At 37.7% G+C, this 27,468-nt stretch overlaps 2 protein-coding genes across 2 annotated transcripts; both read left to right on the top strand.

Moving 5' to 3' along the window:
- The first annotated feature begins 752 nt into the window (after window positions 1–752).
- Window positions 753–8,283, top strand: LOC131674129 (protein yellow-like). The gene is made up of 7 exons (XM_058952649.1): window positions 753–893; window positions 3,278–3,554; window positions 4,131–4,355; window positions 4,748–4,850; window positions 4,933–5,021; window positions 5,642–5,934; window positions 7,306–8,283. The coding sequence occupies exons 1-7, from the start codon at window positions 889–891 to the stop codon at window positions 7,559–7,561; spliced, it is 1,248 nt and encodes a 415-aa protein (XP_058808632.1). The 5' UTR covers window positions 753–888; the 3' UTR covers window positions 7,562–8,283.
- Window positions 8,284–10,899: 2,616 nt separating this feature from the next.
- LOC131674122 (uncharacterized) lies at window positions 10,900–24,115 on the top strand. Its single transcript, XM_058952640.1, has 12 exons — window positions 10,900–11,422; window positions 15,782–15,972; window positions 16,653–16,884; window positions 17,272–17,456; window positions 17,649–18,115; window positions 18,188–18,431; window positions 18,770–18,985; window positions 21,492–21,777; window positions 22,711–22,877; window positions 22,966–23,178; window positions 23,248–23,670; window positions 23,834–24,115. The coding sequence occupies exons 3-12, from the start codon at window positions 16,659–16,661 to the stop codon at window positions 24,050–24,052; spliced, it is 2,646 nt and encodes an 881-aa protein (XP_058808623.1). The 5' UTR covers window positions 10,900–11,422; window positions 15,782–15,972; window positions 16,653–16,658; the 3' UTR covers window positions 24,053–24,115.
- Window positions 24,116–27,468: the final 3,353 nt, after the last annotated feature.

Here is a 27,468-nt window from a genome sequence, read left to right as displayed (position 1 = left end):
CCAGCCTTCCGTTTTGTTTGCTTGGTCGATAACCAAAATGAAACTCTTCGCCTTTTTCTTTCTTCGAGTGGAACAAATTTCGAACGAGCGAATTAATAGCACGCGCATATGAAATATGGCGCACGAGCTAAAAAAAAAAAACGGCTAAAGCCGCGGCCGCTATTGTGAGGCGAACGTGAGAAAGTGTCGATCAACGTGGACAAGCAATTAGTGGAGTAAAATCGTTGGATGCTGCAACCATCGTAGAACAGGTCCTTCTATGCATTCTAAGGCGCTTAGGCAAATGTGTCGTGATGCGGCTAGCATTGATGCACAATTCAAAGGAAGAACGGCCCTGCGCACTTGTGTAATTTTTTTTGGCGCAACGTACGAGAATGCATTGTTCGAGGCCGTAATATCACCTTCGCGTGACACTTTTCTCGGAAAATTAGCGTGTGTACAGGGCGCCATTATCCCATGGCTACGGGACTAGAGGTGTCAATAAGAGAGAGAAAGAGGAAGGGAGAAAGACAGAAGAGTCACGATCCCGTATCGTAAAGCATGCTCGCCGCGACTCCCAAGTTGTACATGCATATCCAATCGAAAACTTTCGAAAGGTCGATAGACAGAGGGAGTGTCTCTCCCTCCGCTCGTCCGTGTGTGTGTGTGCGAGAGCACAATGAGATAGTAGCCTAGGGGATACACCGAGGCAAGCGCGAGCGCGCCTGCAGAAAATTGGATCAGCCGTGGCGTGGCGCAGTCAGTCGGTACTTGGCGAACGTAGCCTGCGAGCGCAAGTGTGCTCCGTGTGCTACCAAAGCGCGCGCGCGCGGTTCTTCGGCTCCTCTCTCGTTCTTTCCTCTTCTTCGTTTTTCTTTTAGTTTTCTTTTTTATTTGTGACTTTTGAACATGAGGTGAGTGCTTGCAATTTTTTGTCTTAGTGAATTCAGTGGTGATTAATCGTCTTTCTCGCGTTTCTTTTATTAATTTGTGAATTCACGCGCGCAAGGGAATCGTACGCTGTTTTACAAGGTGTATACATGCGAAAAAAATTGTTACGCCGCGTTATAACTGATGAGCGGTTCGCGCTGTAAGAAATTTTCACCAGATTGTTTGAAAAATGCTTTGCGACGCGATTGATTTTTTCGATGATTTAATTGCTACTAACGTGGTAAACACGATAGCTAGTATAGGCATCATAAATGAATTCCTTTTTTCCGATTTCAGTGACGTTAACTGTGATAAAAACATTGATTGCTTGAACGTTCGTTAGAATTATTCTTTTTCAATCGTCAGGTTCGACAAGCTTGTCCCTTTTACCTATGCATACGTTTTGTTCCCGAAAATGATTTAATACGAATTGACACCCGAGATTTTCAATTTCGAGCTCTATCGTTAGTTAAAACGAGATAAAATCTGAGAAAAATTGAAATATCATTGTGAACTACTGTCCGAGTCATGAGTTCACTAAAATTATTGATCGTAAAAGTCGAAGGAATCGCACGAGCAATATAATTCGGATATGCATCTCCAAAGAAAACATCGGCGCACGCATAGTTGATCGCGCGTGCGTGCCGACGACACAAGCTTGCAGAAAAGAAACTTTCACAATTGTCACTTGCATCCAAAAGTAAAACAAGACCCTAACACGCGATTTCGCCAGTCAACCTGTTTCAAGGCCACGTAACCACATCATTCGAAAGTCCATGACTTTGTAGCTCGCGCGCAAGAGCTATTGATAATTAATGCAAAGAGCGACGAGTTGTAACAGGCTTGCAGTTTGCTTCGATTACCGAAACACGATAAGAGTGGTCGCGTGTGTAATCATGTGTGCATTTGTAATCCTATATACACGTATTCCGGTTGCCTAATGAAATCCAATTTTTCTCTTCTCGCAAGCTCTCCCCGCCTATTTCTTTTTTCTCCTCTTTCCCATAGGCCGAGTTGCGTTGCTCATGTGACTCTATGAAAAGGTAAAAGATCAGATTACCCGGAAAAGGCTTGTACTAATGATCGCGACGCCGCATCGTGGGTACATATGTCGATTGTTCGATTGTCGTGCTACGCTTTCCATTGTCCAGTAAAAATAAAAAAAAAAGACTGCGCGCCGATTCATTGACGACTACGTTGGATAACGTTGCGGCTCGTCGTTTATTTTTTTTCACACTCTTTTGGGTTTTTTTTTTCAATCGTTCGAATTTAAAGGTTTTTTTTCGTAAGGACAGTGGTTAGATATCCGTGATGACCATTATATGCGATAAATTACTAGATAATGACAAGGCCCATTTGGGTAGTTTCTGAAAACTTGGCTAAAGTGGATAAGTAGGGCTTTTTGAGAAAATAAAAAAGTTTTCTAAGTAAGAAGTGAAGGACTGCCGGATTATTGCATTCGGTTCGGGTGGACACTTAGAAGTGCATATCTATTTCAAGAAAAGCTTGAAAATTTTTGTTTTCTATGATTCACTTGTCAATGTAGAAACGATGAATGGTAGAAAAAAAAAACGGGAAATCAACAAGAATAGACTCAGCTACAGACATCTGTATAAATAGAATCCTTATGAAAATTTTGATGATCGTTATTTTTAAGTATTTTTTATAAAAGGGTGCATTAGGCATGCGCGCACAATTAGCGTATTTAATGAAAAGGCGCATCACGTTTATCAGCTTAAAATAGATACACAGCGAGCTGCGCGACGGCCTGGCCAAAAGCATGCGAGTGCTCGAAAGAGAAGCGGCGCATAAGCCATGCGCTTGTCGCGATAATCACGCTGGCGATAAATATTCGCGGTCGATAATCTAGAAAGCGCAGTCAAAGGAGCTCGAGCGCGCGCGTTTCGCTCATGCATAGGGATTCCAGCTGTGTCATTGTCTCTCTCTCTCTCTCTTGCGCTCCCGGCTGTGCGCTTTTAGAAAGGAAAAGCACTGGATTGGACAAATCCAACGTCGCTTCCGATGTCCGCGAGTCGCACGAGCAACGTCACTTTTCATGCAAATTACGCGCATTAGTAGAAAGTAACATTAGCGACGATTTTCCGGACGTAGTAGAGAGTGAGTGAAAGAGAGAGAGAGAGAGAGAGAGACAAAGTACATCGCGAAGAATAATCATTCGAGCAGCCGAAGCGACAACTTCGTGTGTACGCATGGCCAGCTACAGACGTGAATCCGCGTGTGATTCGAAGGGCCGGCCCTCGCCTAAACGCCGCTCAGTCAAAGTCAAACGCTAGCGCCGAGATTTCTTTCTTGATTGTTGACTTCGACGCGTTCGAACGTGTCGCCGTAAAGCGTTAATTACTTTCAGAAACTTTGGGCTCTTGTTCCTGCTGAGCTTGCTGGTGGCATCGACGTGCAGCGCCGACGTCCTGGAGACAATAGCACAGTGGCCGCTGCTCGAGTTCGCTTTCCCCTACGATCCGGCGTTCCTCGATCTCTTTCAACCCGAGAACGTCGTGCCCACGGGCCTGGAAGTCGGCTGGCATCGAATTTTCGTAGCCACGCCGCGATTGAGAGCCGGTGTGCCGGCTACTTTGGGTTTCGTGCCGCGAGACATGCCATTGGGTAGCTCACCGCATTTACAGGCAATTCGCTTAATTTCAGTATAAAAACAGAATTACGCACAATTACGATTTCGAGTATATTGGAAGGAGGCGTATTTTATTACCTCATTGCTCAAATTTTGTCCCGTAAAATTGAATTGTCTCTGACTTTATTTGGCCTGTGAACAAATGCTGCAAAGACTTCCGCGCGAGAATTTAGACGAATAACGTTTTGTGTGTACGCGCGGTGAATAATCATTCATATTTATAATCAAGTAAGTTCATCTACGTTTGTTGTCTTTCGTAACGTGAAATTTATCGTATCATTTTTCAACGTCGAGTCTCTGAATTATACTTCAACTTCAATTCACTTGGCATATGATTAACGGTAAAAGGATATACTTGAGCAGGTTCAAGCGTTGAGTTCTTTTTGCAGGAATTATACAAGTCGAGATAATTGGTTGAGTCACCGAACGCTTTATACGAGGAAAATAAAACCGACCAAATTTCATAAAGAAATGCCGCTCTTGCGACACGAAGTCACACAAAAATAGAACGTACCATCAAGTTTTGTAACGAAAGAGGCGTTGACAAATGATCAATCTCGTGAATGCACAGGCGTACCCGTCGTGGGACTGGCACAGTGCCGGCAAAGGTGACTTTAATTGCTCCAAATTGATCTCGGTGTACCGAGTCCGAGCTGACAGATGCAATCGTCTGTGGGTCCTCGACAGCGGTATCAACACTTCCATCGATGACTTCACGGTGCTTTGTCCACCCAAGATATTGATCTTTGATCTGCAAACCGATCAGCTCGTTCGCATTATCACTTTCCCTCGCGAGGTAAGCTTATATTCAAACGGGCTTGGGCAAGTTGAGTGAGTGGCGTGGTACACGCTTAAGTTTCACTGTTCTTGTGCCGTGCGCTGTAGCAGCAGTTTGCGCACATTATTAACAGCACGAAGATCGTTAGGTTCGATGTTGTAAAGAATTTCAGCCTAATGTCTTCATCGTTGCAATATAGCCCTTGATAATTGATTCTCTTTACATTTAACGTGAGTTTCCATTTGCATGACAGTCATTCAAAATTCTGATCGACGTTTATTATACAGCAAGAATTATTACAGCTTATAGTAAAACGAGTTCTTTATGTGGAATTTTAATTAATGGCACAGGTCGATCGAGGAAAACAACGTAAATCTAATGATCTGTAAATGATTCTTTTCACTTCGCAGAACGTGCGACCGAACTCGCTATTCACGAATCTCGTGATCGACGATACGACGGCGACAACTTGCGACGACGTTTACGTTTACATAACGGACACCACGGGTCCCGGTAAGTTTGCCTCGCCTCGCACTGAGCACGGACAATTTTTTCATTCGACGCGCATTCGATTAATTATGTGTCGACGTTGCAGGACTTGTAGTACTGGAGGGAGCAACAGACAGGAGTTGGCGATTCCTGCATTCGTCGATGTTCCCGAATCCGGATATGGCGCAGTATCAGGTAGAATTATAAACGAAAATTTTGCAATTCAGCTTTTATTCTCGTAGAAACAATGGTTTCACAAGTTGGATAATTGTCTTGCGTTACCATTTGCATCGTGGAAATTTCATGTTACAGAAGTAAATTGTGACGTTATGAGTTGCTTTGATAATTATAAGTTTGTGCCTGATTTGGACGTTGAGTGGTAATATAATCCTAATATTGTCACGTTTCGTTTTAATGAGCGTTCAACTTATCCCGCGCTAAAGTATTCGTAGATGTATGTATATACTTACTCCGTCTATTCTAATAATTACTGTATTGTAACGATTCTGTTGCCCTCGTGCATCGAAATTTCATCGGAAAACTAATCGTTTCAATTGGGGCACTTTTGCTATGTTCGCTACTGTTTAACGAATTCTCTAATCGACGGATTGTTCGAATGTTTCTGTACGAAGCCGCCATAAAGAGATATTATCGCGGGTGTAAAATGATTGCGGCAGTATACGCCGATAAATGATTTTGCGAATGAGACTGAGAGCACGGTCCCCAGCGAGTCGTTGTAGCGAGAGACGAGGAACGGCCGCCCAGTCACTTGCGCGTCAGCATCGCGAAAGTTAACCCACCGACGACAATTACAGATTGGCCGCGACACGTTCGAGCTGTTCGACGGCATAGTCGGAATAGCCTTCTCGCCTCGACTGGGAAGCGTGTATTACCAGCCCTTGGCCACCGATCGCCTCTACAGCGTGCCAGCGTCGGCGCTGAGAGCCGGCCCACCTGCGTTCGGCGACGTGCTCCCGGTCACGCTTATCGGGCGCAAATCCAGCCAGGGCATCGGACTGTCCGTGGATCCACGCGACGATACCATTATCTTCGCGCCTCTCAGCGAGACTGCCGTGGCTGCCTGGCAGCCGCAGACCAACACCCAGAGGTAATTGCTTTCTCCGCGCCGCGCCCGAGCACGCGTTAAGTAAGTGCCGGAGAAAAGCCACACACATCCGTTGTTTTTTACTTATAAAAAGAGACTGCAGAGATTTATTTTCGAAACATAGTTTACCGCATACGGAAATTCAATGGATATTACAATAACTTAACGTCTGCGACGAATAACCGATTGCTTGTCTAATTTTTACTTGGATTGGACACCTCTAATGTTTAATAGTTGATTGGCCACATCGATCAAATATGTTATTGTAACGCCTATAGTTTGTTATTGAGCACTTAAATTCCATGTAATATGTTACACTTTTTCCTTCTAGATTGACAAAGAACTAAAAAGGTGAGATTTTCTGGGAATTGTAGAGCGGCTTCGTGATATATAACATACTATTTACTCCACTGACCATTGTTACGACAGATGTCGTTAATAATGTTAAAGGACAAAAGCACGCGAGTATAAAACAAAATGCGTTAACGTGATTCGCGATGATCGTGTATTGACCATCCAGAATCATTGGTTTTACAATACAATAAACATCGGAGGTCATGCTACGGAAGACATCAATAGCAACCAATTGGAATATTTAAGTTGTCCAAAGTTATGCAACAAAGTTGTCTGTTGTTTTTACTTCTCAGCGCGAACTTGAAATGGAAAACGCAGGTGGACGCTGACGCTGCTCCCGTGAGACATTTTTATAAGCGCTCTAAAATTAATTTTGCTAGAAAGGACTTGACATGGATTATAAGGCTTCCAATGGTTACATTTAAACTTCAATACCGTATTTTCGTATGAAGAGCCTTTGCCCCGTTGGTGACTCCGCAGAGTGGTAGTTCATAGTTCAGACCTTAGTTAAGCTTTTAATTTGTAATTCATTCGGTATGTTACAAATTTTTTTTCATGAAAATAGATACTCGCCGTGGCCGATTATACGAATTTAAAATAGTTATTTTAAAGAGCATTTTTCAAGTGTGAAACTACGAGTTTATAGAACAATATTTCTTGCTATACATTTTAATAGTTGTTTGTTACCTTACGGCAACATTAACACAATAACATTACAGTAAACGAAACCTTTGATATACTGAAGATTTAATGGGTAAGAAATTGAGCGTCGATGTTCTTGTTGGGTTTCAATTTTAGTTATTTTTCTACGTTACCAAAAGAAAAATTATAGAATAATTTCTTTCTAATATTTACGATATTAAACTTACGTAAATGAAAAAGTAAATTTATTTATAAATATCCTTATTTTACAATTACATTATTTATCATAGCAATAAAAGTACTTATTTTCGAATCAGATCGATTGTATCAATGAATTGAAGTCGATCCAACAAGTAATGTATACCACATGTTTTTCAGAATTTTGGCGTACAGTCCGGAGCAACTGCAATTCGCAGCGGAAGTACGATGGGTAGAGCGAGACAGCGGCAACGTCTGGGCGTTATCCACTCGCTTCCAAAAGTTCTTCCAAAAGACGATCAACGCGCGCGACATGAACCTCCGAATCTTAAGGATCCGAGCCGAGGACGTGATTCCTCATACGCCTTACCTGCTGAGACACTACAACGTGCCGTCCCATCTGTCCTTTTACAACCGAACGCTAAGCGGTTTCTAATCATTTCGATGAGCGCGCTTATACGTCCCCTTCGGTACTCCGTTCGAGAAATTGATCGACAAACGAAAGACTGGCTTAATGATAGCAAAATGTTAGCGTTCGGAAGTAGTAGAAAATTAGTTGTCGCACGTGTACAATGAGCCATATCAAAACCACATAGCATGCATTATGTCGCAATTGCCACCTAACGAGCTTCGTTCGCCGACTCGCAGCCGCGCAAGCACCACCATATGCCTGTCCTCTTCGCTTAGACCGAGAGGGAGGGGGGGGGGCATCTTATTTTTATATGATCGCGCATAAGTTTCTTCGTAAGAATCATCACGCGCGAGTGCGAATAACAAATCGATGTTAAGTTCCATTTTCACGGTACATCGTCAGCGGCTGAACAATTTACGTGGCCGATCCTGCGCGCCGCGGCGATCGCTCGCGCGAGCGTTTGGTTGCCATTCGCGCGGGGGCCGTCGAGAGCGTCATTCGCTCTCTATACTTTTGTTACGCAGGCAAAAACGTGAGCAATCTGTTTTATCGCGCTTTTACGCTTTACCTGACAAATGCACCTATCGTTGGATTTTATCTTTTCAATTCAATTGGCTTCACTAATAAAATTGAAGCAGTCTACAAGCTTTCTAATTTTGAATACATAGACGTGGCCAGAATATTTGAGCTATCTTTTATATTTCGTGGTTTTGATTTTCCTAATTGATCATTGATAATTTCATGTATTCTTTTGCTACGGTTTCAAATAATTAAATATTTTTTTTTAATTGTGAGAATTGTAAGAATATATATATGAAAATACAAGATAAATGATGAGAACGGAATATTTCAATAACATTTACAACCTTCTTCGTTTGTACTCTTCCATTTTTTCTAGCAGTGTTCAAATGAATTCTATTGAAAATACACAGATGAACAATGTTTGTATTGTCTAGTCACGTATTTTCAACATTTCTGTACAAGATTTCGTTTTACATTTAACGAGTTGTTGATAAGAAGTAATGCATGCTGTTCACGATAAATTGTGAAAATGTCTATATGCAACGTAGAATTGGAAATCATTGTAAGCTGATGAAATTGCTGTTGTTCTGCTCGTATCGTATCTTTGCATTATCAATTTATTTCTACATTATTCGATTCATCGTGTAAAAAATATATCGCGTTTTATTTAATATTTAATAACAACTGTGAATTCGAAGTTTAGCTTTTGTTCTATAGTATCTGCAGTATTGTTTGATGAAGATAGATTTTCGGTAAAAGAAAATGCTTCAATTAATAATGTAACCCGTAAAATCGTGAAAATGAAAGCAAATACGGAGCCTATTACGACAAAATAATAGGCAAGTGCCGTTGAAATATCCGCTCCTACGCCGAAACATCAGTAATTGCAAAAGAAAGCTAAACTCCTTGGTTAAATTTCCACAGAGTGTTAAATTCACGCTTTTCAGCTGAATATCTCAGAATGTAGAAGAATACAGTAAAGTGCACGACACAGTAGGAGCGAAGGTAAAGCAGTGCAGAGTTACAGGCGCGTGGACGATTTATTGCCGCATTCCAGCGTAAAAACCTACCGTTGTATCAGCGAAAACAGAAAAGAAAGGTCTAACGTCAATCGTTTTTCCGTCGACCTCGCGTAGCGTCGAGCGTATGCACCAGTCAATTTTCAGTGTGGACCCTCATTGTTTCCTTCCTGTTATTCTCGAATAAAAACTCGTTTTTACCGTGTAAAGTAATACGCGATTTTCCCGCCAAGTTTTCTTTTTCTTTTTTTTTTTTCATAACTCGATATTTTTTCTTTATGGTCGGCAAAAATGTAGTTGTGTTCACGATCCGCGAGGCATCGTCAATGACGCAAAGTTGTTTGCTCGTTGCATCACTTGAATTGGCCTAAAAAAAGAAAAAAAAAGAAAAAACTCAGACGAATCCACGTGTGACCTAGTTTTTCGATCTTCCGAGCACCAATTTGTACATTGATAAGTAACTTTACAACGCGCTGTTGGGTTCTTCTATTACCTTACCATTCGCGCTGCGATACCGATATTACTCACATAAATAACAACTCAATAAATGGGAAAAAAACTATAAACGCAGGTGAGTCCATTAGAGATACAAAGATCGAGTATAAAATGCACCTGTAAAAGTCGAACGACCTCATCTCTCGCTCGCATACACGCACGCGCGCTAAGTATCGAAAGGCAAACAATTGCAACAGGTTCGAGGCTTTCGTTAGAACGCGCCTGACCGTTAAAGAAAGAGAGAGAGAGAGAAAAAAAAAAGAAGTCGTACGTTCGCGCGAGCAAAGGGGCTCGCTTCTGCATGGAGAGCTTGGATGCCCAAGTGAAACGGACGTCCAGTTGCGAGGAAGAATCCGACAAGAAAACACGCTTGACTTTGACTTACTTCTGCCCACTCGTAAGTATGTCAATCACAAAATAATTTGCTTGTTTATTGGAGGATCGGTCTGAAAATCAGTCTCCAGAGTTTTATGAAATTGCGTGCCTTTGAGATCAACCTACTTGTCTGCTCGATTGAGTTGTTTGTTGTTTGTTCGCTCTACTTAAAATTTTCAATATAATTTTGTTTAATCTATATAAAAAAATATCTATTTAATGCTCTTTCTCCGTTGAACGTTTCATCATATTTCACAAAACTGCTATGTAATTATGATAGATATATTAAATAGAAGATTTAAATATGCCATAAGAAATCGGCTCATACTAACATAATAATTACAAAGGTGCGATTTAATGATAAGCATCCAGTCACTTTAAAAGAAACGAGATCATTCAACAAGCCATCCTCAAACTCCTTCAATTTTCGACGAAATTGAAAAAAAAATTATTGATCGCAGGCTTCAACAATTTTCTAGCGTTACTTGTAGACGTCAGTTATTTTTTCAAGTACAGAAATTTCGCTTGACAACAATCGCATAAAAAATGAACCGCAGCTTTAGAAAGTAATCCACGCGTGTAGAGCAACCGAAAAAAAACCTGATTGATTTTACAAGTGTCTCGCGCTCAACTGAATTCCGGCCAGAAAAACGAAAATTCCGCACGTGTGCACGCACGTGTAAGCGCGCGAGCGCCTTTTTCCATTGCGCGGAACGCTTGTTTCTTTGTCGAGCGTCGCCGATCGATCGGACACGCGCCAGCGAGATCTGAAATAAGCAGCGGCGCTTGAAGAGGGGACGGATAAAAAGGAAGAAAAAAAAAAGGAACAGACACCAAAGTGTCGCGACACGCCTGCGGAGATGGAAATTGCAACGGGACGCCAGGCAGTGAGCCTTTGACCGTGCTCAGCGACTGGTCTATCTGCACTCGTCGGCAGGCTTTGCCGTCATGTGAAATTTTCGTATTTTTGTGATTACCCATTGACGAATGGTTCGCGTTCTAAGGTATATGCGTATCAAACGCGTCATTCGTGAATTCCGATAATTTGTGATAAATAATCTGAAGTAATCTGAAGAGTTTTACAAAACATTATTCCAATAAACTGAAGTTTGTAAATATACAAATAGCATCTAACAATGCTAGCGTGACGATAAATACGAGAAAAAAGTTTTATCAGATATCTATCGTTTTTTTCTACTCCCACAAAAGTTCGATCGAAAATCAGTGATCTCGCAATCCATTGCGAGCACCTCGGCGAACAATCTCGCTGTAGATTTCTTTCGTTTCGCACGCAAAGCCGGTACGCTGCTACATGGCATAACGACCGTGAAGACTGATCGATAGCTGTCGGAGGGGAAGGGAGGATCCGACCCCGCGGTGAAAGTGCAGCGGAGATTTGCGACACAAAGGAGATCGGCAAGTGTTTTTCGTTAACGCCGGATGCGCAGCTGATTCGCATCTCCTCACTGGGAAGGTGAGATCGGTATTTTTTTGTTTGTTTTTTTCTTTGGAGCGATTTTTCTTTTATCGCTCACTTGGCTATTAATAGTCGTTAGATGTTGATTTTATGATTGGCCACGCGGTTTTCATTTTTCTAAAGATATCACGACTTTAAAAAGCTGATTTACATTTCAAATAAGGAATTTAACATAATCAAATCCTACCCCACGCTAGCTATTGATATTCAAAATAAGATTTTATTTGTTGTTTTTTGAAAACTGTTTTATTAGGAATTTCTCGAGGACTAGTTTGATTACTCAATTATTAAAAATACACATATCGCAAACACTGATACCATTCATTATAAGTTTATCTGTACGATTAGGTGTATTTAACATCACACGTGTTATTAAACAACTGGAATTTCTTTCAATTTCTTTAACAATAATTACGTCAAATTCGAATAATTAGACTGTACATAGTGTCAATTTATGCCGACAAATTTAATAGCCACAATGATTTTCAATTAATGCAATTCACGCTTTCTAATTATAACGCGGAGATAAGTCATCAATTTTACGGTTGCATTACTAGCTTAAACTTTAGTCAATAAATAAACAGTATAAGTTAAAATGTACAGCGTTAAACGTCATGTGTTTAAAACTTCAATAAGTACTAATGCAATTCCTACCATCAGAATCAAGTTCCTCATCCGTATTACATTGACATACCCTTTTTAATTCATTCATTCTCGAAGATTTTGCGTTAAATTTGGGTTTCACAAAGCAATAACGTTTGCAGCCACCGTTGTTATAAGCACAAGGATGATTACTGTTAATAATTTGAGATTCTTTACTGAATACCGTCGCTCCGCGAATCTCTTGGGATTCATATCCGAACGTTGGCAATACATGAAGAATTTCTAGACCGGTTTTTTTGTTGATACGCCAAATACTCGTGAGATTGCTTATGTAAATATAATTACCATAAATGTTCATCATTATTGGCTTTATGACATTCGACACGTCGATGGTTTGCAAATTCAAACCATCGAAATCGGCGCTATGCACATTTTTCTTACTTTCATCGAGCCAAAATAAACGATCTTCTTCATAATCTATTGTTAAGCTATTTTCAATATCACTAATTGACACATTTTGAGTCAAAATTATTTGTTTCGTTCCATCCATGCAAGCTCTAATTGCATCAGTATTTGTACTGATTTTACTCGCCTAAAAAGGTTCACCAACGTTACGAATATAAAGCCACGATTTGGGTGCACAGCTAATGATTTCGGAATCTTCGATCCGTTGATTGTAAAAGCAACATATGAAGCAGTTGAACGATCATATGGTTCAATGCTACGAATCTCGATGGAAAAATAGTTCTCATAGATTGACCTAATGTAATAAACGTTTCCTGTTATCCAATCGATAGCAGGATTAATTACAATATCATTAGAATTGCCACTAATAAAAACTTGCCGACTACCAGGCTTGAGATTTATTTGATTGCTGCTGTAATCATCACTGAAAACTAATTCATGATGACGTATATCGAAATCAAAGTGAAATATTCGAGATCTCAATTGCAGAGAAACATTAAGTTTAATAGGTAAAAGTGCCGCAGTAAAAGTATTTTTTGAAAAGTCTAACAATCGACCTTTAACGAAGTCTCCTTGCACATACAATAGAAATTTATCGATCGCTTCGCAATTCTCTGAGTCATTTTTTAACTGCCAACCTACATTACAAACGCATCGCGGTTTATTATTAGAATTGACGCACATGTGTTCACAATGTCTGATACTCTCGCATGGATTTGACACTTGCACTTCATTGAAGTTGTACGTTTTTATTTCGATTACATTGTCGTCGAACACTGCACTCGATTTCTCCTGGCAAACACCGTTTATTATTTTGCACAACCACAGAGTAGATTTTTCGTAATCATTCGATGATGGATTTAACCAAAATAGGTTGTTGCGTGAAACTGTCAAGCTAATAACGGCTTTGTTGATTGTCTCCACGACAATCAAATTTTGTCCTGCATAATCGACGCTTTGAATGTCATGTTTCGTGGCCCAATAAATTCTTTTCTCACTTAGGTCAATCTGAAACGTGGACATATCATTTCTTTCAATAATAGTTTTTGGTAAAGTCCCATCCAAGTTAGACTTTAAAATTAAAAAAAAAATGAAATATAGTGTTGGATTAAAAAAGAGCGTGAAAAAAATAAAAAATACACATTACCGATGATCTTTGCCTTATAAATAAACATCCTTGTATTGGGTCAACCGCAATGTCTTTGGGTTGATAAAGATCTATAGAAATAATATTGTAATACGCATTCCGAATATCAAAAAAATTGATTTTTCCAGCCAATCCGTCGAGTACATAAACCTTTTCGTGAACGTAATCCACTGTAATTTTGTTTGCATACCATGTTCCTGGTTGCGTCAGATCATCATATTTTCGTGAATACGATGTGATGGGTTCTCCAACAACTGTACTGCCAAAGTAGATGTTTTTTTTTTGATAAAAATCATGCGAATGGAAGGTCGTTGTCCAATTTTTAATCACATACATCGAATTATCGCTGTCGATGTCTTTAGCCCATAGCGTTGAGCTGTTTATATTAACGACGAGTGCATTTATGTATGTTAGTGCAATTTCGTTATCTGTATTCATTGGTGGATCTGGCGATCGGTTATTACCAATTAAACCTAGAAATAATTGCATAAATGCATAAAAGATTTAATTCTGGTATCGAATGTATGTCAAGAAGTATGCTGCGAGATATCGGTGAACAGTTACGACACTATATCGAAATTCTAACAATAAGTAAGTTCGTTACATTTACTTAAAGTAACGACGTTACTTGTAACATTTCTGTCGATTATCTTTAAGGTAACGACGTATTATTGTTAAAATTTTGTTCAGGAGCAATGTTATTGCAAGTCAATTCGCTACAAAGATTAACGAAGACACTTTGGAAACTAAATGTGACGCCGTTACAAAAGTCGTAACGAAATATGTAACGGTACTTAAAGTCCAGAGTTGTCCACCTCAACTACAAGAGCATCCAAATTTGTAGATTACTCATTACGAAGAAGACAATGACCGCAATCAAAACTAATAGTAAAACTGGAATCCCACCGCTGACGATGTAAAGTCTCTTTGTAATTTTCATTCTTTACGTTTTATTTTGAGTAATATTGTAAAATCCTTACAATGTCAGAAACCAAATTTTTTTTTATTTAAAAATGACACGTTTTGTTTTTGTACGTTATGAAAAGAAAACACTTTACTAAATTAACAACACTGAAACCTATTCGTTAGTGTGAGTAATACTACGATTCAGCGACATGACGTGATTTATCGATCTGAATTGATAAGAATTATCTCGACATATATCTATCTATATGTTGCCAGATAAACTAATATAGCATTAATGTAGAATTATGTGCCACGTGTATTATATGTGCTAGTAGTTTACCTAATTTAAATTAGCATGAATTGATTACAACATTTATTTTCCTATAAACTGTCATTGAACTTATCGTAGACACAATTTCTATGGGTTATCGTGAAACCCACCTACGACCTCCGATAACTTTATCGGCGCGTCGACGTTCTTTTCTCGAATGAGAGTGCATATAAAAATTGAGCAAACTAATAATTATCCGCGCCTTTATTTATCGTAAGCGCATTGAATGTCGGCACTTCCATAGCCGACGGGCAATCGTAAAAGATTTACCTAGAAACTCAATAAATCTTTTACTTACATAGTCAAACAATGCTGTTTCCATTCAAGACACGTGTTTGCTTGAGAATGTTGTTACTGAAATAATGAAAGGTCAGGCAGTTGAAAATGAAAAGCATCGATGAGTTGGTATACAAGTGGTACTGCTAATGGTGATATTTTGCAACGATATATTGCAACGACTGAATAAGAGAATTTAATAAAATAATAAAGTGTGTTTTTTTGAGAGAGCCTCCTAGATTTTATTTCGGTTACACAATTAATTATCAAACCTTGGTAATGGAGCTCTGAAATCGCACCTAACACTCTATATTTCAAAATATATTCGTCGAAACAATGCTTCAAAAGAAGTTTCATAGACGCAAAAAAATAACTTGCCCAATCTGTGTCGTGAATAAAACATCGAATTCTCAAGAGATTCGTGAGCAGATTTATGTGTTGAAAAAGAAAGAAAAAGGGCTAAAAGATAACAGATACCACTCAATTGCCCGATTCGCTTGTATATACGTGTAGCACCGTTCATTATTCTGTCCTCGTAAATCTCTAACGATCGGTATTTTGCGTGGCACGGATTTGAGATGCACGCGTTCCTGCACCACGTGGTCAAATTCCTTTTTGATGATTGCAGTGCAGCGAGAGTGGTGAAAGAGAGCCAGCTCGGCGAGCTCGTTGGTGTAGTGCACCATACGACGCTCGGTTCTCGGCTGGATCACTTGCGCGGAGGCTGTGCGCATGTGAGGAAACGGATATTCGTTCGATGAGCTTGGAGGTCAAGTGCAAACAATTGGACGTACTATTCGACGTCTTGTCTTTGTTGGGGTAAGAAATCGAGTCTCTTTTTTTAAATATAATGATTAGTTATTTCGTGAGCATTTCATTTTTTCATTATTTCAATATATCCATTTTTTTCTACAATTATTTAAAAATGTTCCAATACTTTTGTAAATTTTTAAGACGAGCATGATAATCAATTTCAAGTATTATGTGTTCGAAAATTTTAAACCTATACCAGCATGACCAGCTTCAACTTTTTTTATTTGAACGCAGTATACTTTATATGAATTCAGAATCAGGGATACAGATTGAATTTAAATTCTATTTACAACTATTCGTTGGAGAAGATAATGTACAATCCATATATAATCACGAAAGAAGTCACCGAAAAAGCCAATATTATTGATGAACAGTACCAGAATGTATTGTACCGTTTGCTTTACCTTGTGTTATTTTTTTGTAACATTAAATGCGATATTATAATTTTTTTACAAAAGTTTTAAGCTTATTAAAAAAAATTTGTTTTCTCTAATGAAATCAATATCGATAACAAAGAACAGGTATTTTATCCCTTATATAGTCATTGAAATTTAGGATGAAATTAAATAATATACTATCAATACTTAGCAAAAGAGTCTTTGATTAATTATCTGACTCGTTAGGACACCTTACCAAACATTTCGTTTATCCTTCATTTAATTGAAGCTCATATAATAATGCTATAGGTGAAGATGGACAAACGGCAACTGCATCAAATATGCTGCTGTTTATTGTTGCTAATAGCGACGACAAAGTGTTACAATGAAGATGATGCTGGAAAGAAAGTTTTAAAAGGCGTGTACTCATGGAAAGTTTTAGAGTTCAAGTTCGCAACTAATCGTGACAAAGAATTGGCTATTGGCAGTGGCTATTACAAGCCTGGCGCGTCTATTCCTATCGACGTTGACGTGTATTATGGTAATTATATATTCTTTGTATAACGAGTGGAACTTTTTTTTGTAGAATGGCATTGATTAATACTAGTTTGTTCGCTATCGCCGATCAATGATTCAAGGAAAATGTACTGATAAGCGCATAATTTTTCATTTGTTCGTTTGATAATTTAATTCGGCAACTAAAGGTTGTTGAAATTATTGTTCTCGTTACGATATCTCAAATAGATTTTTTTAAATATGAAGTGCAGGTTCGCGTTTACTTTTCGATGAAAGCTTTTCAAGATTTTTTTTATTCGAACAAAATAAAATAAATCATTGTAAACGTATAAATTTATTTCGAAAATTGTGATACAATAAAATTATACTTGACAAATTAGTTTTTAAAGAAAACTTTCTTTTACTGTTATAGGTACTAACGATCGTAAAGTATTTGTAACGATGCCTCGATTGGAACGGGGAGTTCCAATGACTGTTGGTTACGTTTCCGACATAATTTCAGAATCCGGTAATCCTTTGATAGCTCCTTATCCCAACTGGGAATGGAATAAGCTGGATAACGATTGCGATGCCATAATTAGTGTCTATCGAATACAGGTAAGTTGGTTATTTCCACAAAAGAAGTCATAAATATGTACCGACACTTTTGCTGAAGACTTTTGAAATAATTTTTGAAATTTGTGTCAAGTGACGTAATCTATTGAATCTTCTGAAAAATTAACATAATTATTTTCATAGACACAGGAAAATACAATTAAAGTAATACAGGCCAATCGTTAATTTGTCCAGGTTGACGAGTGCGATCGAATATGGATCCTAGATACCGGCGTAATAGGCGAGGAGAGAGTCTGTCCTCCCCAGATTCTCTCATTTTCTCTGCAAACAAACAAGCTACTAAGCCGATATCGTTTTCCACGCAACCAGTACAAGGAACATTCTCTTTTCGTCACACCGATGGTTGATGTGAGATCACTGGACAACCACTGTCGCGATACTTTCGTATACATCGCGGACGTCACGGTGTTTTCCCTCGTGGTCTACGACCATCAAAACGTGCGCTCGTGGCACATTTACAACAACCTGTTCTATCCGTATCCGCCCTATGGGACGTTCGAGATAAAAAAGGAAGTTTTCGATTTAATGGATGGTATTTTGGGATTGGCCCTGAGTCCGCTCAGATGGCACGAGGATCGGATATTGTACTTTCATTCGTTGGCTAGCAGGATCGAGTCTTACGTTCCAACGTCTGTCATTCGGTAATCATCCCTAAATTCTTTTCCTAAGCAAAATATGACAAATGACGATTTTCATCTCGTAATATTTTTCAGAAATTTTACGCTTTTCAACAACGCCCCTTATGCAGCGCCAAGATCGTTCAAAGCTTTTGACTTGGAGAGATCATCACAGTCCGCGGCCGAGACGATGGATCGCGATGGTGTTCTATTTTTCGGCCTCATGAGTGATTTGGCGATCGGCTGTTGGAATAGCAAACACTTTCCCGAGTTCGGCGGGCGAAATATTGAGACACTCATCATTGACGAAGATACTCTGCAATTCGCTTCTGGTCTCAAGGTTAGTGTGCCTGCATTGTTTACTTCGTTTATTGATGAATAGAAGGTGATACGGGTTGAATAACAGATTCATTTGCGTAAGAATGAATGTGTGTCACGTATTAAAACATTAAGTCGTTTCAGAAAAATCATTTGCTTAAAAGTCAATTCCCAGAGTCGTTACTTCAATTTATGACAATATACGTGTTATTTCAATTTGAGCATGTGCCAAGCTATTGAAATCAAATCTATTTATGTAATGTGGCTAACATTAATTTTACGGTATGATCTGCTCCGCTGAAAAATCTATGATTACTATGATTATCATTGAAAATATCTTTTGTGCGTTCTGAAAACCAGGTGAAAAGCAGCAAAACGAATCGTCAAGAAATATGGGTATCGACAGCGGCGTTTCAACGTTACATGAGTGGCACATTACACTCGAACGAGACGAATTTCCGTATCCAAGCAGCTTTCGTCGACGAATTGGTACGCGGTACCAAATGCGACGTGCGTGCCTTAGACAATTACAGCCAAAGTAGCAGTAATCGTTTGTCATCGTCGCCGCGGCCAACCAAATGAAGGTCGTGGTACCGCGGGAAGAAAAAGTGGCGCAAACCTTCGTATTACTATGATCTGTTTTTCAACAGCGACAGTAATGATCGTTTCACGGACAAGTTTATTAGTGAGGAGCGCGTCGGTCAGCAACAATGGCCGCCGTCGTCATCGTACGACTTCTCGCGGTACCGACATCAATTTTATTCTTACGACCATTTCCGATCTCATCCCTATAATTATAATTCTACCAGATCAGTTCGACCGGCTAGTTATGGTTTTCACATTGATCATGGTTGACATCTGCCAAAACGTAATAGTTTATAATCAGTTACGGCTTTAATGCTTGTATTTATGGAATTTTTTGCTCTTCGTTACAGTCGTGAGTCTTTCCTTGATATCTAGAGAGATAGGAAACACTCTGCTTTCCGTTATTGATTGTACAATAATAAATCGGTAATCGCGACAGTTTATGTATTTAATAACTTTTACTTTTTTATAACATATTTTCGCCTATAAGATTCATGCGTATGGAGTGTCTAACTTTGTGTAAATAAGATTGTCACTTTCCTTCAGATGATGTAAGTTAGTAAGCAAAGACAATAGAATAACGAGTACATATATATACATATATACATATATATATATATATATATAATTTATCGTATAATGTATACAAGTGCGAATCAAATGTATTCAAGTGTTGTTAACGCGTCGATTACTTTTTTCTATAAAAGAGAATATACTACAAATAGATTTAATACCCATTTCAAAGATTTTATTATTCTAATTTGACTTTACTGAGTAACTGGTTTCCTTATATATTAATTTCTTGAGAAAAAAAGTAGTTTGTTATGCCATTAAATAGATAAACGACCATTTCAAAGAAAAATTACATAGTTGTTCAACGTGGAGGTTGAAAAATGATTCAAATTTCTGATGCCTCCATATTTCGTAAGTCATAAAATGTGCATCACAATTCAAAAGCCTGCAACTAGAAAAATAATATATTTAATTTTTTCCAGGAGACAGTGGCTATTGATAAAAAGACGTCTGCAATATGTAAATGATGTCAAAGTATAATAACCAAGGCCATTGAAAATCATAAAGTAGTCTTGTCAAGGAAAAATTTGCGAAGAACTGTGGGCACTGACCAATAAAATGCTTAAAGTGTTGAATGGATTACGCAATTGCCATGAAATCAACTTCCGAGTTTTAATGAGTCCGGTCGATGATCTCATTACTGGCATAAATTGTGAAATGTCTCACTCAGCAAAAGAGATGCTTGTATAAATCTTAGCGCAAGAGAGGAAGAAGATGCAAAGTAATAAAATAATGCGAATGAATCATAAAATGTATTGCTATCGTTATTAGACCTTTGCTAATGATTTAAGGAATGCCCACAAAGAACAAACTAATTGGAGAATACATGAATTAAATGACTGCAGGATAAACATAATTGTCGTTGATGTGAATAAATCATTCATTTACTGTATTAAGACTTTAATTTACTATATTAAGTTGCAAAGCAAACGATAAGATAATTATCATAAAAAATGGAAACAGTCGCACGTGTCAAAGTCATTTCCTCTAAAATGATTTTATTATCGGCTAACGTAGAGCATCACCACCACTTCCTGTAATTTTAACAATATTCAAATTTCATATGTATAATCAAGGAAAATTTATTTATATTTTTCATGAAAGTATATTTTCATGGAATACAGTACCTTTTAATTAGGAAAAATGCTTTCATCTTGTGTACGTATCATACCACAGTATGAAGGCAATTTTAGAAATACATATAGCAATTTCAAAAGCAAAATGCACAAATAAATCAATAATAAAATCAACGAAAGCTAGTGCGTTAAAATTTCTCTACCGACTTAACTCAATTTTATTATCTAAAGTTGAGTTCAAGTCGCTCGAAAAATTTAAACATGTGATTGTAAATGCACCTTTGAAAGTTGCGAATATATATATATATATATATATATATATATATAATTATATTTATCGGCGAATGAGTTTTTAAGGATATTTTAGGAGGAAATTGATTGAATTCATTTCAATAAAAATGTATTTTCAATCGGTTATTCCATTTATTGATAAAGTATTCGACGATAAAATGCTTAAAGTTTTAGAACGTAATTATTGAAACTAATGGGTGACTTCGGAAAATATTTATTTTCGTAGCTAATTATTGACGAATAATGAATTAATCGCCCAATTTTACACGAATATTCGATATTGTTCCTTAAATGTCACAGTACGTCGTTGTGCCTCATTAAGACTCTTATCAATCGGCGAGGATAGACCTTGGAAAAAATGCTACGTACATACATTATTCTCGCTAACGATGTGTAGGTAACGTGGTATTTATCTTCTCGCTTACTCTTAATTTGTATTTGTGCAGCCACTCAAAACTCAAACATTCGTATCAGTACAAATATACGCGCAAGTGTCGCGCGGACTTTAAAGCTCTGAAAACTCATACCCGTGTGTATTTCAAGATTTCACGCTTTAGTTAGAAGTTGGCAGCAACGAATTTCGCTTTACGCACGTCGACTCGTCACTGACATTTGTAGGGAAATACTCGCTAGTAATGCGGTTCGTGTTGTGCATTTTTGCACTTGTAGGTGTAGCTAGCGCCTACTATAATTCAGTACATCAGTATTCTCCATTGACCACCGAATATGAGTGGACATATTTTGATTACTTGTGGGATTCTCAACATGAAAAAATTCATTACGTCAGGTGGGGCCTGTATAATTATACAAAAATGACGCCTATTGATGTCGAACGATCAATCGGTAAATATAACGTTTAAATTTTTTTTTCTTTTCATATTAAAAATAAATTGTACGAAATTTAAGTTTACTGTTAGCCAGTAAATTTTTTGAATTTGAAAGACAAATAATTACTCTTCGTAAGTTTGTCAATCAATAAATCATTGTCAGTAATTACCTTAATAGTTAGATAAAAACACAAATTATCAATGTTGAGTTTTCAGCACTCAAATTTATTTATACCGAAAGATAAATTTGTTCAACAGTATAATAATATAATAAGCCTTGAAAAATAAGATGAAATAAGTTGATTAATAATACGAGTATAGTTGTACTACTCAGAAGTTAATATCTATTTTTCACATTAAATTCGGTTTTTAAATTTACTTTATTCTCTGTATAATTACTGAACCGCATCCAATTGAATAAATATTAATGTCAGAGTTGTGGTCAGAACTGGTATAGTTTTCCTCATTCCTTTTATTACGCGTTATATAATTAATGTTGTATTTTATTTTAATACTCTCTCAAAGAGGCTACTGTTTTAAAAAACCCCATTCCACATTTGCAAAAATTTACGCAAGTATATATTAATATATCAGGTATCAAATTATTTCAAAAGAATTTTTTCGAAAGATTATTATGCGGATTTTGAAAAAATGTATAAGGTAAAAAAACAGTAGTGTAAATAATTTTCGACATTTCTTTTAAACCATGTTTATAATTGTACGTTGTCAATAATTTATATAATTTTCATATTGTAAAGATAGACAGGATACGATAAGTGCTTTTAGTGTTCTTATAAAATACATGAAGTATAACTTCGTATCGATTCAACGCCAAGTTGAACATTTATATAATTTATAAAGTTAATAGTAACGATCAACGTAATTAACTGAATATTGTACATATTAATTCGTTAGCTGCTCTTTATACAATTAAATTGCGAATTAACAGATGGGCGGACATTCGTGACGATCATAAGAACAGCAGGAGTTCCAGCTACACTACACACAGTATCTAATCAAAAAGGTGAATCTGGTCCTCTTTTGAAACCTTATCCAGATTGGTCATGGTACTCTAATCTTCAGTGCGACAAAATTATAAATGTCTACAGAGTTGCGGTTAGTTATTTTATGCGTAATATCGGAACATCGATTATAATAAAAAATGTTAGTAATAATTTTGTTGTACATTGATTACGTCTAACAGATTGACGAGTGCAACCGAATGTGGGTACTAGATACCGGAACTATCGACGACTCATACCCTTGCCCTGCAAAATTGTTAGTTTTCAATCTTTACAACGATCAGCTCCTTTTTACCCATGAGATTCCCAACCATGTTGCTCGAAACAAAAACGGCGAGGGATTGCTTATTACACCTATTGTTGAGACCTTCGGATTCAGATGCGCCAACTCTACTGTAAGACTTAGCTCGCATTAAACAAAAGTATTCAAGAGTCTAATAGAACTATTTGCTGCATTTATGTAGGTATACATGGCTGACACAACAGGCTACGGTATGGTGATCTACAATGGTCAAAGAACGTATCGTCTCGAGGCTGAGGAATTCCGCGCGGAGATCAAGTATTCGAATTTCACGATAGCTGACGAAAGTTTCTTCCTTCCGGACGGTCTTTTTGGAATGGCGCTGACACCTCTACTGCAAAATACCAGAGAGAGATTCCTGGCCTTCAGGCCATTGGCGTCCACATCGCTGTACGGTGCCAGTACAGAGGTACTGAAGCGCAGCACACAGGGCAATACAATTCGATACTTGAAAGGCCACCATGTACTTCCCAATCAAGCTACTGCTATGGCTTTCTCGTCAGGGGGAACTTTGTTTTATGCGTTAACTGGTGAGACGGCTATTGGATGCTGGAATGCTGATAAACCCTTGGAACCGAGATTCTTTGTAAGTGCAGGCTTAGCTTCAGAATTAAAGATTTTAGAGTTGCGATTTACTGTAAATCTTCTGTACTCGTGTGAAAATTATGCCTAATTACTTATCATTGTCATACGATACTCATTTTTCTTCGTTTATTAACCATCATATTCATAAAAAAATTTTTTTACAGAAAGTGGCAATTCGAGATCCCACGCGTCTACAATTTGCTAGTGGACTCAAAGTTATTAAAAATCCATTAAACCCGACGCACGGCGAATACTTACTCGTGATGACGAATCGCCTACAGAAAATTTACTCTGGGACAATCAATTTCAAAGAAATCAATTTCCGTATTACTAAAGCTGTTGTCAAAGACGTCATAAGTGGAACTGTATGCGACAGATATTAAGAAAACATTTCAAGATATTGCAAAATTGTAAAAAATCAAGTTTTCATAAATTTATCATTCGTACGAAAATGAAAGACTTATGATATATTTAATCGATCTGTTATCCCTTCTTTATCGAATATACTTCATTTCCTAAAGGGTTACTATAAGAGACGGTTCTAAGGAAGAAACTCTATTATTTATTGTTCTTATAAAGGTAGAAAGAATGTCATCCCAATACATTTCACTAATAAAAATTGTTTTAAACGACCAAAATCTGGCGATGCGGTGATGCACTCATTTTTGTTGAGCCTCGGTAGTTGGACCGAGACGTAGAAATCGAGCAGCGAGTAATTGATACAGAGTAAGTCATTTTATTTTTATTAACGCATACAAGGAACTTTGATGAAGTCGATATTACTGACACAGGTTTTTGTCCGCGAAATTAAAAATCGCCCTAAAAAGTCTTTCGCAAAAGCTCAAAACGAAACGTATGAATATCTGTACGTTTTTGGATTTCAATATTAATTTGTTACGTCACTCCTTGTTCCAGATAACTAGGTTTTTGTTCGAATTTATTTTTCGAATTAGATTTAAAGTCAAAGTGTTTTCTAATGAAGGAGTTGAAAATTACGAAAGTCCAGTAGAGTTATCATACAACCAACTAGGTTATTAATCCAAATCCAATCAATTTAAAGGGATACCCGTCGAGTCGCCAAAAGATGTTTTAGCAGAATTGAGCTAAGGGGAGTCAAATCGTTCTTGAGTGTGAGAAAAAGAGAAAGAGAGAGAGAGAGAGAGAGCTATGCCGGAAATTACCGACAATAGAGCAGGAGGCGTGAGAGATTATGGGGGATCCGCCCCTCCGAAAATACCGGGAGCGGGATTGAAGTGGCTCTTGGCGTCAGTCCCTTACCTTCGTTGATATTCATTGCGTTAGAATTTAGGTTAGTTTTACATCAGATTCGAAATAATCATTTGCTTTTTTGATTGATTATTGCTTGATACTTATTTAATTGTCTGTCCTACTTAAATATTTCATAAGCTGGGGGCTCGTTGATGTTCAGGGCCATCAATTTTTCAATGTTTGATTCCCCCGGGTATACGATAAACAGATTATAAATGTGCTGCGGGCGTATGAGAAAACGTACTTGAGTCAAGGACGTCCTGCAGAAAGTAGATCAATCGATGCGAGGCAAGTTGAGGGATCTCGTCAACGATTACGATCGTCCGAAGACGAGGATGAAGTCACGAATCAGTGTGTGTATTTATTGGTTACGCGCTAGTAAATAAAGTCACCAAAAAGAGGCGACGTCGTTCATTGAGGATTCCTAAGACGCGTCTGAGAGTTTAGTGATTTATATATTGGACTTGTTTTACGTTTCGATTGACGAGGAAAGCCAAAAATATTCGTCATTCGCCACTCCGTGGATGCAATACGTACTCGCAAAAGCAACAATTAGACGTTGTAACTTTCCGGTAATTTCCCAATTGTAAGGGATGAGCAGAGGCAGAAATAACGAGGATGGATATTTTTGAAGTCTATTATATTTATATTTTCTGACACCACCGTCGTATGACGTCAAAGAGAGATCGCTGGCTTACAGGCCGATCGTGCCCAGATCACTGTACCTTTCTAGTACGAATATGTTAAGACACACCACGAATGGTAGTGAGATCAAGTACTTAAAAGGTCGTTACCGTACTGGGTAACGATGTGTTACCCAGTCAAGCATCCACAGTGACTTTCTTGTCAGATGGAACTCTAGTTTATGGACTGACTAGTAAGATGGCTGCCTGATGCTGGAATATTAACAAACCCATGCAAGCAAAATATTTTGTAAGTGCACTAATTGTGAGCTTGTGAATCGAACTTTTTAATATAAATAGTAAATTTTATCAATTGAAGCCAGATTAACTAACTCGAGGGATAAAAAGCAGTTTTTCTCAATTAGTAACATAAGTTATACAAGTCAAGCTTTTAATTAATAATATAATCGTAGTATTTTCATATAAAATGGAAAATATTTTTTTTCAAATGTTATTTATCATCTAAAATATGTATTTGTAGGAAATAGTAATTACTAGTTCCGTATGTCTTCAATTTGTCAATTATTAAGAATACGGAGAACGATGAATATTTACTTATAATGATAAATCGTGTACAAAATGTCGTCGTTGGCACATTAAACTTTGACGAGACCCATTTTCCTAAGGCGGCTGTCAGAGACGTCATTAAAAAACAGTCTGCGAGAAACATAACAAAGTTATATAGATATTATATTAATTGAAAAATCTAATCTTAAATACTTCATTAGATATACTTTTTCTTTAAAGGATGAAAAAGTAGCTGTAATGGGAATAAAGAATGTTCCACAAACTTTAACACTCTACAATGTTAATTTGCCTCGATTAACTCACCATCATAGTATTTTATATACATTATCATAGAACATATATCTTATTTAACCAAAGGAGCTTGTAATGTCATGATTATTTAAATTTCTTATAATTTTACATTATAAAATCGATTAGGCACTTAGATTTCACATGATAAATTCTTCTTCTTCTCTTTTCGGTCGCCCTGTGGATAGGTGTATCTGTACCTCTGCGGAATACAATGTTGGACAATATTAATCTGTATTATGCATAATCTTGCAAATGTCTGCATTCAATAAATATAAATACAAATAATATCTAAGTCAGTTAATCCGGTGAAACCTTATCTCTTGATATGGGAAAACCACTATTCGAAAGTTCATTCATTGTGCCTCGATCTCATTGTCGAGATCAGCAGCTCAAAGGCAACCGTCTTCAAACTTAATTTCAAGACCAAATCCATGATGTGGAGCCGCGATGCACCACAACGTTCTTTGTAATAGTATAGCTACGGCTACCTGATAAGAGGCGGAAGAGTTTGAAAAAGGCGACGCCTACTGTCATCGCGGGCCTCGGACAGGTCACATGAAAGAGGAAAGACGCGGGAGTGGGAAAATATCGGTGGTTGACTCTCTCAGTAGTAATCAAGCAGACCGTTTCCAGTCCCCATCAGAGCAAGTTGTCAATTTTTTATTCCATTTGACAATATCAAATCTATTCTTTCAAAAGTGTTTTAATGCAGTGAAGAAAAAATAGAAGAATATATAAAAGTACAAAAAAATTCCAATCGAATTAAAAAATAATTCATTTCAAAATCACATAAATGCCAAGTTCTAGGGCACATATAAAAAAGCAAAAAATTTGAAATTTAAAAAAGCGAATAAATTTGTTATTAAATCTCCCATATCAACAAATAAAATGCTACGTAGATTTTAAAGTGAAACACACACGTCCGGTTAAAGCAGATCCTCTTATAATCTCCTTATTTCCATTATTTCTCCATATAAAAAAATTATGGATGCCACGTTGAAGTATTTTATTCGTGATCTGACTGGCTG

The sequence above is a fragment of the Phymastichus coffea genome, unplaced genomic scaffold (genome assembly GCF_024137745.1).
Source record: "Phymastichus coffea isolate CEN01 unplaced genomic scaffold, Cenicafe_Pcof_1.1 PCOF00212, whole genome shotgun sequence".
Classification (NCBI taxonomy): Eukaryota; Metazoa; Arthropoda; class Insecta; order Hymenoptera; family Eulophidae; genus Phymastichus; species Phymastichus coffea.
The sequence above is the reverse complement of the archived record's forward strand: the minus strand, read 5'-3'. Positions and strand labels throughout refer to the sequence as shown.

Coding starts and splice junctions, on each gene's coding strand:
- LOC131674122 (XM_058952640.1), top strand. CDS start 16,659: ATGGACAAACGGCAACTGCATCAAATATGCTGCTGTTTATTGTTGCTA. Junction 22,878..22,965: donor TAAATGTCTACAGAGTTGCG/GTTAGTTATTTT, acceptor TACGTCTAACAG/ATTGACGAGTGCAACCGAAT. Junction 23,671..23,833: donor CCTTGGAACCGAGATTCTTT/GTAAGTGCAGGC, acceptor ATTTTTTTACAG/AAAGTGGCAATTCGAGATCC.
- LOC131674129 (XM_058952649.1), top strand. Junction 3,555..4,130: donor GTAGCTCACCGCATTTACAG/GCAATTCGCTTA, acceptor GTGAATGCACAG/GCGTACCCGTCGTGGGACTG. Junction 5,022..5,641: donor CGGATATGGCGCAGTATCAG/GTAGAATTATAA, acceptor CGACAATTACAG/ATTGGCCGCGACACGTTCGA.